The sequence below is a fragment of the Yamadazyma tenuis genome, chromosome 1 (genome assembly GCF_029203305.1).
Source record: "Yamadazyma tenuis chromosome 1, complete sequence".
NCBI classification, from domain to species: Eukaryota; Fungi; Ascomycota; class Pichiomycetes; order Serinales; family Debaryomycetaceae; genus Yamadazyma; species Yamadazyma tenuis.
The window spans coordinates 320,095-337,055 of NC_089461.1; the positions used below are offsets into that span (position 1 = coordinate 320,095).

The 16,961-nt window shown below is 45.7% G+C and overlaps 9 protein-coding genes across 9 annotated transcripts; 4 read left to right on the forward strand and 5 right to left on the reverse strand. All coding sequences in view use genetic code 12, as the record gives it.

Moving 5' to 3' along the window:
• Positions 1-77: 77 nt before the first annotated feature.
• Positions 78-608, reverse strand: PGA62_2 (Flocculin type 3 repeat; the record flags this gene model as incomplete). Its single annotated transcript, XM_006687596.2, has 1 exon — positions 78-608. The coding sequence occupies one exon, from the start codon at positions 606-608 to the stop codon at positions 78-80; it is 531 nt and encodes a 176-aa protein (XP_006687659.1).
• A 506-nt stretch (positions 609-1,114) lies between these two features.
• Positions 1,115-5,485, reverse strand: AMS1 (Glycoside hydrolase, 38 vacuolar alpha mannosidase; the record flags this gene model as incomplete). The annotated part of the gene is made up of 2 exons (XM_006687597.2): positions 1,115-1,154; positions 2,211-5,485. 2 exons carry the CDS (start codon positions 5,483-5,485, stop codon positions 1,115-1,117), a joined length of 3,315 nt encoding a protein of 1,104 aa, XP_006687660.2.
• Positions 5,486-5,823: 338 nt separating this feature from the next.
• PSN45_000162 (uncharacterized protein) lies at positions 5,824-6,045 on the reverse strand (the record flags this gene model as incomplete). Its single annotated transcript, XM_006688650.1, has 1 exon — positions 5,824-6,045. The coding sequence occupies one exon, from the start codon at positions 6,043-6,045 to the stop codon at positions 5,824-5,826; it is 222 nt and encodes a 73-aa protein (XP_006688713.1).
• A 539-nt stretch (positions 6,046-6,584) lies between these two features.
• SOD1 (Superoxide dismutase [Cu-Zn]) lies at positions 6,585-7,267 on the forward strand (the record flags this gene model as incomplete). The annotated part of the gene is made up of 2 exons (XM_006687598.1): positions 6,585-6,597; positions 6,816-7,267. 2 exons carry the CDS (start codon positions 6,585-6,587, stop codon positions 7,265-7,267), a joined length of 465 nt encoding a protein of 154 aa, XP_006687661.1.
• Positions 7,268-7,421: 154 nt separating this feature from the next.
• On the reverse strand, positions 7,422-8,357 carry RNY1_1 (ribonuclease T2-like; the record flags this gene model as incomplete). Its single annotated transcript, XM_006688651.2, has 1 exon — positions 7,422-8,357. One exon carries the CDS (start codon positions 8,355-8,357, stop codon positions 7,422-7,424), a length of 936 nt encoding a protein of 311 aa, XP_006688714.1.
• A 182-nt stretch (positions 8,358-8,539) lies between these two features.
• Positions 8,540-9,400, reverse strand: PSN45_000165 (uncharacterized protein; the record flags this gene model as incomplete). The annotated part of the gene is made up of 1 exon (XM_006687599.1): positions 8,540-9,400. The coding sequence occupies one exon, from the start codon at positions 9,398-9,400 to the stop codon at positions 8,540-8,542; it is 861 nt and encodes a 286-aa protein (XP_006687662.1).
• Positions 9,401-9,458: 58 nt separating this feature from the next.
• Positions 9,459-10,346, forward strand: RPF1 (Ribosome production factor 1; the record flags this gene model as incomplete). Its single annotated transcript, XM_006687600.2, has 1 exon — positions 9,459-10,346. One exon carries the CDS (start codon positions 9,459-9,461, stop codon positions 10,344-10,346), a length of 888 nt encoding a protein of 295 aa, XP_006687663.1.
• A 287-nt stretch (positions 10,347-10,633) lies between these two features.
• MSN5 (karyopherin) lies at positions 10,634-14,335 on the forward strand (the record flags this gene model as incomplete). Its single annotated transcript, XM_006687601.2, has 1 exon — positions 10,634-14,335. The coding sequence occupies one exon, from the start codon at positions 10,634-10,636 to the stop codon at positions 14,333-14,335; it is 3,702 nt and encodes a 1,233-aa protein (XP_006687664.2).
• A 182-nt stretch (positions 14,336-14,517) lies between these two features.
• PSN45_000168 (uncharacterized protein) lies at positions 14,518-16,941 on the forward strand (the record flags this gene model as incomplete). The annotated part of the gene is made up of 1 exon (XM_066157408.1): positions 14,518-16,941. One exon carries the CDS (start codon positions 14,518-14,520, stop codon positions 16,939-16,941), a length of 2,424 nt encoding a protein of 807 aa, XP_066013505.1.
• Between the last annotated feature and the right edge of the window lie 20 nt (positions 16,942-16,961).

The following is a 16,961-nucleotide window of genomic DNA, read 5'->3' on the forward strand; positions in this document are numbered from 1 at the left end:
ATAGTGTGACAGAAATGTAAATTTACCCAGAATAAAGATCACCGTATAAACCTTCCGAAACATAAAAAAGACATTGCTTAGTACAAGATAGCAGCGGCAGCCAAGAGAGCACCGAAAGCTGGAACTTGGTTAGCCAAAGCAGCACCTTCGAAAGAAGCAACAGAAGCAGCAGAGCTGGCAGCAACAGATTGAGCAGCAAGAGTGGTTGGAGCAGCAGAACTGGCGGCTTTAGTGGCAGCAGCAGAAGTCAATGGACAGTAGGTGGTGTAAACAGTGTCGTTTTCAGTGACAGTGGTGACACCAGTGGTGGCCACAGAAGTAGCACACTTGTGGTCGGAACAAGAAGTGATGGTGACAACGGTGGTAGAAATGTCAGTTTCAGTGGCAGTCTCAGCGGTCAATGGACAGTAGGTGGTGTAGATGGTGTCGTTTTCAGTGACAGTAGTCAAACCAGTGGTGGCCACAGAAGTAGCACACTTGTTTTCAGAACAAGAAGTGATGGTGACAACGGTGGTAGCGATGTCAGTAACAGTGGAGGTACTGTTGGTGTAGGCACCCAAGGCTGGGACAGCGACGGCAGCAGCGACAATGGCGGAGGAGAACTTCATGATAGTGAGCGAATGTGTAGAACAAAAACGAGTTAAAGATTTTGTAAATGGGGATTTTTACCATTTATATAGACCAGTGCTAACCTTCCACCGACACACGATTTTATTTAAAACGAAAGGAGTTAATGTATACAAACAGAAGAGAGTTTTATGCAGGTAAATGGCCGTCTGTGTGTCAGAATTTATCTGAATGCGGAAATGGTTGCATCTGTGCTACTCGGCCCTGTATACCAGCCCACCTCCACCACCAGCCATCTAGAAAGTTCTGAGTACCACGAAGGTGAAAGGGGTGGTCTTTGGCATCTCCCGAGGCTGCGCTACCCTTGAAGCTGCATTACATGAAAGAGGGAGGCCTGGACGCAGATGGACTGGGACGCAGACGGGCGATTGTTGATCTGTTGGATGGTCAATGTTGCTGGTAGTCTGTACAGGACCCGGCGCATGTAGATTATTGCTGCAGGCGCTGCGGTTGTGATGGTTGGGATGTGGTTGCGGCAGCCAATACCCTAGGGCGAGGCACGGTGGAATTCCCATGGGATTACACTCCTGTTAGGGGCGATGTGGTGAAAAATTTTAAGGTTTTTTCACCTGACGCGACCCGCATGAAAATTTAAAACGTCAATATTTGGCATTCGAACCCGATGGAAATTCTAATTATAGCCAGAAATCAGTCGGGTGATGAGAGAGATCCTACACACAATGCTTTACAGGTTAAGTAATTAGATTCTGCTCCCCTATTAAAATGTCGCTCTACCAATTCTTACCTCTGCCGCCCGGGAAGAATTATACAATTTTGCATCGTTTGTTTTGTTGTTCATCAGTATTGAAAGATTGCGACATTCTATGACCAAGATTATAACTAGTCTTTGGTATGCAGAGCACCAATTACTGCAATTCAAGTAATGGTCCATTAGCAACGGTGTCCAAGCGTTGGATGTTTCTGTTGGAAACAACACGGTTATATCATCTCGACCGCTCAAGGCAAAACTTCACGAGGACGGTGCAAATTAAAGTAGTGAAGCGACATTTTCTTCCACCAAGGTAAGAACGAACTACCCGCATTCCTGTGATAACCTGCAAAAAATGAAACATAGTAATCGTCTGTGAGGGATTTTCTGCTGTAGGGTTATGCGGAATGAGGGTGTCCAGATTCCTGGTAATTGCGTGCGTCTAAAAAGACATGTTATTTTTTCCCTGCCGAATGGGATTAATTGGGGCGAGGGTACGAAATGCGCACTGTCAAAAAAGGTGTCCCTGCTATCCAACCGAACACTTGGCGCTTAGGACACCTATTGGGGCGGAGACGAGTGTTTGTGTTTGGAACGCGACCGTGTTGAAACCCCCTGCAACATCAATGGTTATAACGCATCGCATTGACAGTTTGTCGTCTTCCCGCATACATTGTAATTTAGTAGATGCATTTGACAGCTCATCGTCTTCCCGCATACATTGTAATTTAGTAGATGCATTTGACAGCTCATCGTCTACCCGCATACACTACGATTTATTAGATGCAATTGACAGCTCATCCATCACATTCTCACAGGCATTCGCCTAATATCTACATGTCGAAATCAAACATACTTTAATCAAACTATTCACTTCAATACTACCTTGAACGAAGCAATTTCAAACCCACGCAATTCCACCTTAAACTTGCCATCTTTCAGGTCTACATCCTCCAACTCATCCTCAATCCCGTTCACACGAATCACCTTCTCAACTCCAAACAATGACGGATCAATCACAATTTCTCCACTTGACAGACCTCCCAAGGACTCATACACCCTGACAATAAACGACTTATGGCCCTTGTTCTTGATAGGAATGTTCTTTTCAAGACTCACGTCTTCGTCGTCCTCGGACCTTTTGATGTGGGATAAAATAATTGAGTCATCTCCCACAAACTTTACCGAGTTGGATATAGCACCTTTGTCCTTGTAGAGTTTGTCTAACTTGTAGTTGAAGTTATATGCCAACTTGACAGTCTCAGGACCCAAGCTCCCCTTGTGGGGGAAAATGGCGTATTCAAACTCATGGTGGCCCATGTCGGCAATGTTGTCGGGAGCTTTTGGCGACCTCAACAATGAAAGTCTCATCAAGTTGCCGTGGATAGAGGCACCATATTTGCTGTTGTTGAACACCGAAACCCCATAGTTATACTCGGACAAGTCCATGAACTTGTGGTGACACACCTCAAACTTGGCCACGTCCCACGAGGTGTTGAAGTGGGTGGCTCTCTTGGTGATTCCAAACTGGGTCTCATAGCTTGCTTCCTGGGCCGTATAAATGGTGGTGGGGAACTGCACCTTCAAAAACTTGTAGGTCTCGTGCCATTCGACGTTACACTTGAACTTGATGTAATTATTGGAACTTGAGCTCGAGCTGATCAAGCCTTCGATCGAAATCTCGGTCTCAATATACGACTGGTCGCTGATTTCGTGTCGAACAAACAACGACGACTTCAACGAGTGGTTGACCACTTTGGTCACCTTCCCACCTTTCAAAAACTTGAACTTCTCGAGTGAGTACAACTCTGTGTCCCAGGCGGGATACGTCAAGGGCTCATCGTCAAACAACAAATATTGGTTTCCACCCACCTCTTCTCCACTATCAGTTTGTTTGGTGTTAGTGGTGTCGATGATTTCCCGATTGTTGGCAAGATCGAGAACAGAAGTGAGCACTCCAGATTTGGTAATTTTGGCTTCAATCACCTGGTTGCTCAACACATAAATCTCGTCTTGTTGTTTGACACTGGCCGGGAACTTAATGTCGTCAAGCGTGTTGATCCCGGTGCTGCTGACCGACACCAACCGGTGGTCACCACACGTCTGGTATTCCAGCACCAGCTTGAATAAGTCATGGGTGGGTGCAAGCTCCATCACCTCGGTTCTGGGCCACGGTAAAGTGTTCAAGGGGACATAGTTGTCCCCGTCCAACTCGCCCAAGGCCCTTTTAAGAAGCTTATCGACAGCTTCCAAGTTCCGGGTCAACATGGGCTTCACTTCTTCGTAGTACACCATTCCAATACACGAACCTGGAATCACGTCATGGAACTGGCAAAGACACAAGTCCTCCCACACATCACGGATTTCCCGGCTGGGATACTTGTAAGTTGGAGCGTTCAAGCTGACGAGGGTGGCAATCCACTCCAAGTCGTGGACCTTAACTTCCAACAACCGTACCCATTTCTTGACGTCTGCTTGGGTGGTGTAGGTGCCTCTGTGGAACTCCAAATAAATCTCACCTCTCCAGGTGGGTAACTTCTTTCCTCCATCGGACCTGTCCAACACGTCGTCGTAAAAGTCTTCCACCGTCTTCCCCATCTGCACCACGGGGATGGCCCCAGTGTTGTTGGCAAACCCTCTTTCCCGTCTAATTTTCTCGAGCATTTCCTCCGTAGGCCCACCACCTCCGTCTCCTTTCCCATAAAGCAACAACCCGGTGGGAACGTCTCGTAAGTTCTTGTGCTGGTGCTGGGACCGCACCACGTCGCCAAAGTCGGCGGAAGCGGTGTAGGTATTGGCTGGAGGCATGTGCACCAATACCTGCGACCCGTCGATTCCTGCCCAGTTGAAAGTACTCAACGGGAACTGGTTGATGTTGTTCCACGACAACTTCTGGGTCAAAAACTTCTCGATCCCTGCGTGCTGACAGATCTGAGGAATCTGGGACGAGTACCCAAAGGTGTCGGGCAACCAGTAGATGGAAGCATAGAGTCCAAACTCGTTCAACTGAAACCGTTGTCCCAACAAAAACTGGCGGATCAAACTCTCTCCATTGGGGAGATTGGTGTCATTCTCCACCCACGAGCCACCAATCGGTAAGAACTGGTTGGTGGTGAACTTTTCCTTGACCTTTTTGAAAATCTCCGGATGGTAAATTTGCAACCATTTAAACTGCTGCATCTGAGATGCCACAAATACATACTCAGGATACTGGTCGGCTATCTTGATCTGCGATGTCCACGACCGCACGATCTTCCGCTTGGTCTCGGCGAACGGCCACAACCACGCGGTGTCTATGTGGCAGTTTCCCACCGCATAGACGTCGATGGAGTTATTCAAAGTGCCATACTCTTCAAACACATCGTCACTATTGACCTTGGCTCCCAACAACCGCTCTGCAAGCGCCCGGCACTTGGAGATGGACGACGCGTCCTCGGCGTCGAATGTGTTCATGATGTCATTGCACACCTGGTTAGCCTGATACTTTTGCCAGCCACTGGGCAATTCTCGAGCCGCATCACTCAAAATCCAAAAGTCATAGAACAACGCCCGGGCGTCGACATTGGGGAGAACCAAGTCGGCCTTCAGCAAACCGAAGTATCGGTTGGGGTCGACGTTGCCGTCCTGGCTGATACCAAACATCCCATTACAGGCAATTTCAAGGTAGTAGGTGCGAGGCTCAGACGTTAAGTACAGTTGGGGGAATGAGAACACGATCCGTTCGCCGCCACCGCTGAACGCCTGCAACGGCTCGCCGTGGTCGCTGTAGATCAACCCTTCGCAATTGCAGTCCCATTCGAGGTCCACCTCCTGGTTTTTATCCAACCATTTCTGAGGAATAGCGATATCGAATTTGAACCAGAAGGTTTTCCAGGATGGGCCGAACGAGTCGCCTTTTTTGGCGGGTTTCCAGTCGAGGGAGTCGAAGTCGATGTCGGCAAATAACGGTCTTTCGGTGTGGCCATTGGGGCCATCAGGTACTTTCCATACCTGTAAATTGGCAATGTCATGTCTCTCGATGTCGTAGAACTTGGGCAAATTCAAGCCGGGGTACTGGCCACCTTTGTCGATGAACTGTCTGAGACGCAGTTCGTACAAGTGGTCAATTGGCTTGAAGTTGGGTTGGTAATTGAACTTGTTGTAAGACATAGGAGTTGTAGAGGAATAGAAAATAGAAGCTGCGGGTATTAAGAAGGCTGCGGGTATTAAGAAGGCTGCGGGTGCTGGCCTAAGTGGGTGCTGGCATATGCGGCGGCGGCGGCGGCTGGCGAGGCATGGCGGTAGGTGCGCATGGGCACCAGGGTCATTAAGGAGCTGGGGATGTCGCAGGGGCATGTCGGGCGCCGCAGTACGGGGTACACCACCACTGGGGCCGCACGCTGCCTGGTCTTGCGAATTTCACCTGCCCTCTGATTCAAACTTTTGTCTTTTTCAACCACTCCTACTGGTATCTCGTTTACTGTGTATTCTATCCTATCTACCAATGTCTACTGGGTCTTCACCTCCTGATCTTCCTCAACATTAAACACATGCTCGTGCTTCTTGATCGAGTCAAAGTGGATAACAGGAAGCGAAGCAGTGAACCCCTTGATCAAGCTGAACTCATTCTTGATAGTACCGCCCAACTCTGAAACCTTGCTCTTGACAGATGCGACATCGGCCTCGCTGGCTTGTTCCTTCAATGTAATAATGTAATCTTTAAAACTCATAGTTAGTTAAAATTCCCAATTGCTGCGACAGGGGATTTCCTCTGGCTTTATACCGCCACTCCTCCTCAGTTGCGCATCAGTCTTTTTTACTTGCAAGTAATGACAGTCATAGATCGTTTTTTACACCGGCTCAGGGACAAGGGCACGTTGATGTATACCGCATTGATAATTGTCGCCACCGGGTACGTGTTCTACTTGATCGATACGGTGCCGCCAGTGCCGCCACCGCCCAAGGCTAGCAAGAAAAAGCCTCTCCCAGGTGCTATTCTTCCCAGGGACGATCACGGACCACCTGGTAGCCCTGTGTCACCACCAGCGAGTCAATAACTACAAGTATCACGGAGTCGATAACTACAAGGGTGGTGGCTCACAAGTATATAAGAAAGCAGTTGCCATATTGGTGAAGCTGGGAAATCGGTCGTGCGTGGCCCCCGCTTCTGATTTGATGAAGAATTTGTAAGCCACACCGCCGGCAATTGGGCAACTATATAAGGGGCGTCGGCCTCGATTTATTTTTCTACGTACAACATCAATTAAAAATGGTTAAAGCAGGTATGTGTGAAAATTTTGATGGTGATGCGTTGTGATTGTGGTATTTATGGTGGTATCTGTGCCCGTATCTGTGCCAATGGCATTGCCAGAGGTACTGGCAATTTTAATTGCTCATGTCGTGGAAAGTATGAGTGTTGCGAATTAGAGTAGCAGACAATTGACACATTGACAATCATGGCAGCATCAGTGATAGCTTCATCCGATACTAACTCCCCTAGTTGCTGTATTGAGAGGTGACGCCAAAGTCACCGGAGTGGTTCACTTTGAACAAGCCTCCGAGTCTGAACCTACCACCATTTCCTGGGAAATCACCGGTAACCAACCAAACGCTTTGAGAGGCTTCCACGTCCATGCCTTTGGTGACAACACCAACGGTTGTACCTCTGCCGGTCCTCACTTCAACCCATTCACCAAGACCCATGGTGCCCCCGAAGACGATGAAAGACATGTGGGTGACTTGGGTAACATCACCACCGACTCTGAGGGTGTTGCCAAGGGTACCAAGCAAGATTTGTTGCTTAAGTTGATTGGTAACAACCACATTATCGGAAGGAGTGTTGTTGTTCACGATGGTGTCGATGACTTGGGTAAGGGTGCTCACGAACTCTCCAAGACCACCGGTAACGCAGGGGGCAGAGCTGCTTGTGGAGTTATTGGTTTAGCTAACTAAGTAGTGAATATCTAAGTATGCAGCTGATGTATTGATGACTCAGATCTACACAATGTGTATTGTAATAAATGCTTTTGTGTATCAAAAATACACTCAATTGACTTGTGCTACACTTAATACACCTTTGCTATGATACATATACACCTTTGCTGTGCTACTTGGGAATATAGTACACCTCGTCGGGACACCGGTCACTGCCAATCTTATCCACCGGCTTATAATCCCCCGTCAAAATAGACCCCTTAACGTGGTAATAGTACCAGATCTCGTTTAATGCACCGTCTTTGCACGAAACATAAACATCCTTTCCAAATGCCTCCTGTAATGCACTCTTGATGTCCACCAATTCATAGGTGTTATCGGTGGTAGGCACAATACTTGCCAGCTCTAAAAATTCGTAGGTATTCAACCCGTCCCACACCTTCGTAACTTTCTGCCAGAACTCAACCGCTGCATCATACTGTTTGTAGACTCCCGTGAAGCACTCAGGCCGAACTGTGTTCATACAAGTTCCATGTTTGTTATACTCATGAGCCCACAATTCTTCATCTGAATCGCCTGCTACATTCGAGGACTCGGTGTTAACCCAGTACGTCTTCATCAACTGGTACAAGTCCGGTTTGTTGAACTGGTTGGCAATCAAGTCAGAGAGGTTGACAGAGTCGGGCACCGCCAAATCAGCATCACAGCTCGCAGGATACCCTGCCAGTTTACCCGAACTGGTAGCACAGTAATCAGACCACAACCCGTGGATCGTGAACGACTTGTTAATGGGGTACGAACTGCTTGGAGCTCCGCTGCGTTTCTTGTTTCTGTGTACCGGCAGATATCCCAAGTCCCGTTTTTTAGCACTGCTAAGTTTGTCTGGGTCGTAATCCCAGAACTGGGTATGCAACATGAGACCAGCTCGTTCAAAACAGCAGCTGTTGGAAGTCACCGTCGTGGAATTTTCACAAGAGTAGGTCGATGACGGGTTGGCCATAAATGCTGAACATGATTGAGTATCGCTTCGTTTGGCTGCAAAACCTGGGTTTGGGTATGCGAAAATCGACAAGCTACCGGCCAAAAGTACGAATGGTTTAATGAACATTTTTTTGGTGGCCTGTCACATCAGCAGCTTGTATCCTTTATATTCGGGCAAGTAACAATGGAATTCCTGAAGATGCCGTACCTTGATAAACCTAAACTGTCGCACCCAGGTGCTAATAAGTGCAGGAATTCAGGGTGCTGATAAACGTGTTGCTTATAGAAAAGCCTTGAGGACAAACGGCTCTAAACCTCACTATCGCACACCAACTCACCGGCGAGTCGAACGTCCTTTCCGGCCCCTACAATCTCAACCACAAACATATTTGCATTTGTGGACGCCCGCTTTAAAAGAAGCTCGCACCGCTCGTGGGCGTACACCGGCCCAGCGTTCTTGTAGGAGATCTGCACCGGCCGGAGGTGCGGGAAAACAGTACGGAACCATGCAACTGCGAGCGTCACCATGAACGGGCCCTGAACAATTACGTCTCTAAGCCCTTCTATTTGGCAGTAGTTTTTGTCGTAGTGGATCTTGTGCAAGTTGCTCGTCAAACAACTATATTGCATAATGTCTGTGCTCGAGATTTGCAAATGGTGAGAGTACTCTGGCATAATTCGACTCAGGCTGGGTGTGTGGGGCTTGAATCGTGAATTTGTGTACATCAACGTCCTCGACTCCACAACTGCCGGTTCAGGGGACTGGTGCTTGTGCGAGAACCGCCTCTCGATGGTCACAAACATTTGATCACCAATGTGCCTAGTGTGCGAAACAACTTCTTGTGAATGCAAAAACTGGTTGGGTGCAACAGGACGGTAAAACATCATCAGGCCCTTTACCCACATCCGTCTGCTGAATATCAGGTCTCCCGTGTCGACGTGGACAGGAGCCTGATAGTTATCGTACCCATCGGCCCCCAATTGCAAGTTGGGCTGGTTATTGTAGAGAAGGTGGTAACCACCGTCAATATCAGGGAACGACACGGGAACTTGTAACACTCGCGACAAAAGCTTATTTAGACGCACTGCACTATCATCCGCCGCCATCAGTGTGAAGTCCCAGACCTTTGCCCGCACCTGCTTAGCCCATATTTGAATTGGAGCAGCCATTCGGTTCAGAAACAAAAGTCGCGACATCATCTCATCTCATTATTTTTTCTCCATCACCATGTCAGAAGATACCACCAAGATCTTGAAAGGGATCAGGAACAAACAGCGGCGGCAGAAGTTGTACGCCGACTTGAAGCACGAGAAAAATAAGGCCAAGCATAAGGCCCGGGCAGAGCGTGCCACTGAGGAGCGTAATGATCCCTCTTTGAAAGAGCAGAGACTCGCAGATAATGTCCCTGAAACATTGGATTCCAAACGAGTCTACGATGAAACGATTGTGGAGGATATGGAAGGCGAAGACGAGTTCGACGCCTACTTCGCTAGTGACAAGCCCCCCAAGCTCTTGTTGACCACCAGCAAATATGCCAAAAAACCCGCCTACGAGTTTGCCGACTTGCTCATGGATTTCTTGCCAGACGTCACCTTTGTCAAGAGAAAGCCCCAGTTCAGTATCAACGACATGGTAAAATTTTGTAACAACAGGGAATATACCGACTTGGTGATCTTGAACGAATTCAACAAGAAAGTAACCGGGTTGACCTTCATACATTTACCCGAAGGACCTACTTTCTACTTCTCCATCACCTCCGTTACCGAAGGTAAGAAAATCAGGGGTCATGGCCGGTCCACGGACCACACACCCGAGTTGATTTTAAACAACTTCAACACTCGTCTTGGGAAAACCGTGGGTAGACTCTTTCAGAGTTTGTTCCCCAAGAAGCCCGAATTCGAAGGAAGACAAGTCATTACGTTACACAATCAGCGAGACTACATTTTCTTTAGAAGACATAGGTACTTGTTCAAGAGTGAAGAACGAGTTGGACTCCAGGAAATAGGGCCCCAATTCACTCTCAAGCTTCGAAGACTCCAAAAGGGTATCCGCGACGAGACAGAGTGGGAGTTCCGCCCCGAGATGGAGAAGGACAAACGCAAGTTCTATTTGTGATTGTGGTTCTTATAGCATGTTATGTATCATAGACGTTTTATTTTTGCAGACACCGGAGGCATCTTCTTTTTGTCCGCCGCGCACTTGTTCCGCCTCATAATAAATATCACTCAAATCTGAATAGGTCCAACAGTTGTTAGTGTTTGTGCCACCGCAGATTTATAGTCCCTCGTACCACTCTCCGGTCACCTGTCATTTAATTGAGTGTACGTCATCACCAGTGTAAGAGATTGTGTACGTGTCGAAATTCACATACTGCCTTCCACCTGCCACATCCACCTCAAATAATGACGATGGATACCAATGGTGTCAACCAGATCATCACCGCCTTACAAGTCGTCTACGACGCCAAGTCCAACAACCAGCAGAGACGAGACGCCCAGGCCTTTCTAGAAACCATCAAAAGTAACGAAGAGAGTCCATTTTGGGGATTCCAATTAGCTCTCTATGAGAACAACAAAGACAATTACATAGTGAGACATTATGGATTACTGTTACTACAACACTCTATAAACAAGCAATTCCACACCTTTTCCTCCCAGAAGGCGTTGACCATCCGTCAATGGGTGGTGGAGTTGGCCAACAAGATCGAGGAGTCAGATCCTCATTACATCAAAGAGAAGCTTGCATTTTTATGGGTAGCCATCGCCAAAAAAGTATGGGGCTGCTATTTGGTGAAAACTTTGAGCGGTGACGACGAGAACCCACCCCAAAAGTTGACGGAGTCGGACATACTTGATGGCTGGGCATCTATGGATTCTGACTTGTGGCATTTGTGGAATCTGAACTTTGCAACCAGAGAGTTGTGTTTGATCATCACCAGAACCTTGTTTGAAGATATATACTTGTTGGATGACCCGGTAGCTATGAAGAGAACAGCCATCTTGAACCAATTGAGCGTGTTGATCGTCACCTCCAACGAGGTGTTGGATAAGCTCTATGACACCAACGAAAACTTGCTGATATGCAAACTGTCCAACGAAGGTTGGTTCAGCACTTGGAGCAGATTGTTGTTGGACGTGTTGCAGAACGACTACAACTCCAAGGAGGTCCAGGTGTTTGTACCCAAGATCTTGGCAACATTCAAGACGTGTTTGCATTGGGTACAACCCGAAATCTTGAGGTCTGAGAACATCATGCAGACCTTGATTAATATTTTGACTATACCCGACACCAAGTTGAAGACGTTGGCCATAGACTGTTTGCATATCTTATTCACTCGAAGTTACTCCACTCATGAAGACTTTGACTTTTTCATAGGTAGTATTTTCACCAGAGAAGGAATCGAAAAACTATCTCAATTCTACAACTCATTGAAAATCGATCCTTCTGACATTGATGAACAAGTTTACTCATTGTTGAAGAAAACTGTGGAAATGATTGTATCGTTGAGTGAATACTTGAATATTTCATTGCCGTCCAAGAACAAAATCGATTGGGAAAAAGCTGATATCGACAACTACTTGAGATTGGTGCTAACCACCACCAACAACCCAAGTTTAATTATTTCAGGACTTTCTTTACAGATGTGGGTTACAATACTAAGGTTCGATGAACTCAGTAACAAATTGAACATGGATGCGATTTTGATGGATTTGTTGGAAATAGCTGCTAATAGAACCATCGACTATACTATCATCGACGAAGACGATGTATCAAGACAATTTCTTGATATGGACTTTGATTCCGTGTCTGATTCTAATTCGTTCTTACTGAATTATAGGAAGTACAACGAAGACATTGTCAGAATTACCGTTTGCAAGAAACCTGAAGATGGTCTTAGTTGGTTAGAGAACCGACTCCAGAATTTCTTTAGCACAGAATTGGGCAGATCATGCATCGAGAAGTACAGAATTGATCCAAAATCTGACGAGATAAACTACGGTAACTCCCAATTTAACATCATTGAAAATTGTATTAGAGGCATTTCGAGATGGAGAATCTGGTATGTCGGTGAGGACTTTGAAACCATCAACAATGGATTGAATTACTTGGTTGAAAACTTGGGAGAAAGATTGTTGGCCTTAAACTTGGCATGCCCCTTGTTAATCAGGAAACAAGTCCAAACAATGGTTCAGTTTGCTCCCCTTTTGAAAGATGTTAGTCCTTTGATGTTTCAGGTTTTAGAAAAGATTTTGACTACTGCAACTTTTGACTATCCTGAAGAAGTCAGTGACGAAGAAAAGGAACTCATCAGAGATTTGAGAACCAGCTGTGGTACCGAGTTGAACCGTTTGGCCTACATCATGCCTGAATCATTGAAGAAAATCTTCAGTGAGTTGGAGACCGTAATTTCCAATATTTTGAGCAGCAAAAAAGTAAGCGATCATGAGAACGTTGCATTCAAGTCCTTCTTGTTAGTCATTGCATCTAGGTCTTCTATCGACAACCGTAACGAGCTTTTTGCTAAGATTGTCGACCCAGATTTATCAGCCTGGTTGAGACCTGACACCGAAAAAGGATTGATGGAGTTGCATTGGTTTATGGAAAGAATTGGAATTGTTGAAATTGCTTCTTACTTTCAGAAACGAGGAATCACAGCAAGTACCAACTTATTGGAAGCCCATATGGATGATGAAGGTAGAGAGTTGAGAAATAAGTTGAAGGACCACTGGTCTTCGATTTTCCCTATCAGAGCCACTAGAATCTTTATTCAATACAGTATTGAGAAGTTGGGTCATGATTCTCAAGAGTACTTGAACTTATTGAAGCTATGGAAACCAAGAGTTCAACCCATTATTCCCCATGTTTTGCAGTTGTTAACCCAGATACAGAATTATCACAACCCCAACAATTGGAAAGAGTTACCAGATGAAGTACAATCATTCGTTAAGTACAGCTGTATGGAACGGTTCTGGCAACAAGGAGTATCTATCCAAAGCAAAGAAACGTTTATTGAAGAGAATGTTAAAGCGGCTTTGACCTTGAGAGATTTTGCTGATTCTGTAGGTCACTTGATAAGATATACCAGGGAATACGCTTTCTTGACCATCGGGTCTTTGTCTCAGTTGGAAGAAACTCTTTATGAGATTCCAGATATTGGATCAATGATTTGGAAAGCCGTTACAGGGGAGATGGCCGGTATCACTCTTCACAGCTGGAAACATATGATCAACAGTTGTTTGAGAAGTGTTGTTAGAAACTGCCCTGCGAAGTTTGTTGAGCCATTTATGTCTGATTTATTGCCTCGGTCCTTTGAGGATTTGGACAAGATCTTGGTCTCCAAGTGGGAAAAGGTGTACGTGAACGGATTACAGCTTCAAGGAAACGAAGATGATGAAACCTTGTCGGAAGAGATGATGGAAGAACATATGTTGCGGCAATTGACAGCTACAGTGGTTCGTTACTTAATTGATATAGTCAGCCAGTTCAACTCCAAGGTCGTCTCCGACACCCAGTTTGCAAGTAAGAAGTTGATAGTTGACAACAAGCAGATTCTTGCGCCGTTCCTCCAGCTTTGCTGTCACATCATTATGTTTAAAGATACCAAGTGCTCGTTCAATACGATTTTGGTGATGCGAAATGTGTTGACAGAAATATTACTCAAAGACGATGAGGTGGATAAGTTCCTTTGTGACAACTTGATCAAGGCATTACTAAGAGTATTAACAGATGATTACTTTGTGGAAACACATTCCGAAGCTGCTACAGCCTTGACGACTTTATATTGTGCCTTGAGATCCAAAAACGACTATCCAGCCCGAATTTTGGTGGAAAATCTCCCTAACATTTCCACCGCCCACATTTCAAATTTCGAGAATCTTTTGGTGAACTCCAAGTCCTTGAAGCACCAACGGTCGGCGTTGTTAGAGCTCATCAAGATCCCCAAGGACAAGTTCAGTGGGAACGACCAAGAAGAAATGAAAGAGCGTAAGAAACAGCTTGAAGCCGCGTCCAACGCCCGCACGAAAAAACTCCAACATGTGGACGTCATGAACGACCCATTTGTGGAGAATGCTCCTTTGAACAACCTTTTCGGTGAAGAATAACCTTTCTATGTATACTACTATTTCTTTGTATATATAACCTCAAAGTACCCCTGCGTGCGCGTACCGTATAGGACAACCGTTTTCGCACTTCGCCTGGTGCGTCGTCTGTTGTGCCCATAGATCAACAAGTCACTCTCTGTTCACAAGTGAAATACTGCCAACCCCAAAATTTAGTGTCAAAAATGCCCATCAAATCTTTAGAATCATACTTGTTTGAAAGGAAGTTGGTAAATACCAGCTCAATTGAGATTCTTCAAAACGCCACCATAGGGATAGACGTGGAACACTACTTGAGCAGAATATACACCTTTAAAAAAGAACAGTTTTTATCTGCCATTGGCGGAGTCCCCAGCTCTTTGAGAGACTATATACATTCAGACTTGAAAGTGTTCAAAGAGTTCAACATCAAACCGATTTTTGTCATCAAGGGGATTGATATCCAGTTGCAAGCACACAATTTACAGACAAACGAATTAACTCCAGGTGAACAGCACTTGGAAAACACCTGGACAAAGTTGAACTCGAGAAACGTCAATTACAACTACACCACAAATGACTCCTTCCGCGTGTTCACCGACCCATTGTCGTTGAGACCCATGATTCACGACTTGATCAAGTACTTTGTCGAGATTGGCATTGACTACATTGTGTGTCCATATGACGCTTCTTTTCAATTGTCTTATTTGTACCACAAGAGAGTCATCGACTCGATCTATGGGTCTACCGACTTATTATTGACCAAGGTCAACAAGTTTATCTTGGGAATGGAGTTCCAGTCCAAAGATTTCAGGTTCATTGATAAACCCAAAGTATTATACGAGTTAAAGCTCACTCATAAGCAATTGTTGGACTTGAGTATCATGGTGGGGTGCAATCTCCAACCCAATACCTTCCCCAGTTTGCCTCTGTTACCACAGCCAAATCCGTTGCAGCCATACCCTCAATTGAGTTACTTCAAGATCGCGTTGGACATCTTGTACCAATTGATAGCGTTTAATGGTGATAACCAGACGGACTTATATCTGTATATTTTGAGCTTGAACGACCAGAGGTGCTTGGATTTGTACTTGAAAGGTCACTCGGCCTTCAGGTATATCCCTGTGTTAAACGACGAGGGTTTTGTGACGTTGTATACTCTTGAAATGCAAAATTTGAACCTTCTCAGCGAGGAAGAAGAAGCTTCCTTGGTGATTCCGGTGAACGAAGAAGGAGAAAAAAAGGTTGAAGCTGGAAGCAAAGGCAAGGCCAAGGCAAAGACCATTCAAATACCCAACGATGTCCACGATATCATCTCGCAGAGATTACCAGCCGAGTTCTACTTTTACCAGTCGATTGGGTTGGCCCCAATTGAACTCTTGGAATCCATAACCCAAGGCCAACTCTACATCCGGCCACCATTGGAGAGTGGATTAAGTGAAAGTTATAAAAAGTTAATCAACTCTCGATTTTATATCGACAACTTGGATGGGTTGTTCAACCTTGTTACCCAATTGTTGGCCAGATATTACCAGGTAAAAAAGATCAAGGTCAATTACTGGTATAAATCCGAGGATTTGGAACTCAACAACCGAATGATTCCTCCTGTATCAAGAAGAATCAACCATTTATTCTCGGTGAATCCAGAGGTTGCAGACTTTAGTTTGGTTAATTTTTTCAAGAATACAAAGGAAACCTACCCCAAAGAACAGTTTGGTGGGTCTATTGGCAACTACAATGAGATCATATCCACTGCGTTGTTGAGGTCCTTGTACTTATATGGTATCATCGACGAAAAGACAAACGAGTTCAACAGCTACGGAAAGGCATTGAAGCAGTTTGTCCAGCAAAACGAAACAAAGCTCGACGATACCACGCTACAGGAACTCGTGTTGGTGATGTTGCTTATCCAGACAAAGTGCTTCAAGTTGAATGACTTACAAACCGAGTACAATGGAGTGGCCAAGTACTTCAAGGATCCCAGTGGAAGCAGTTCTGATGTCAAGTTGGACCCGCAAGAATCCAAACACATAACTCTTCTTGCTCGTATTTTCTCGATCCACAGGCTCCAGATTGCCCCCATAAACTACCAGGGACCCATCTCCAGAAGCTTGTTGAACTTTAGGTCTCATTTGAAGTTCATCTCTACAAACTTGATTTATACCATTCAAAGTTGTTTGATTGACTTGATCGTCCGTCAAGAAAACAACAACGTCAAGATCGACTTCGAAGACAAGGCAGACTGGTGCAAGTTGGTGGACCAGTTGCCGTTCTACAAGGACTTGAACAATACGTTGTTGGGAGTGGTGGCCGAGATATACTTCGGATACAGTGCCAAACAGTCGAAGTTGAACCAGGATTTGACCAAGGACCAAATCGCCGAAAACTCCCGTGAGCAGTTGTTGAACAGTGTATACCAGATCACCAATCCCATCTTCAATATCAATGTTCACGGAGTCAATAGCGTTACCTCCACCCAGTTCTTATCTGATTTCAACAAAGGAGTGGAATTCTGGGGACTGTTTGTGGAGCTTGTCAAGGTCACCAACCAAGTAGATAGCGGTATCATTAGTGATGACTACTGCCAGTCAATAGTCGACACCGAATCATGGATGAAGCAATTTATCTAAGAGTTCCGTCTATACGAATA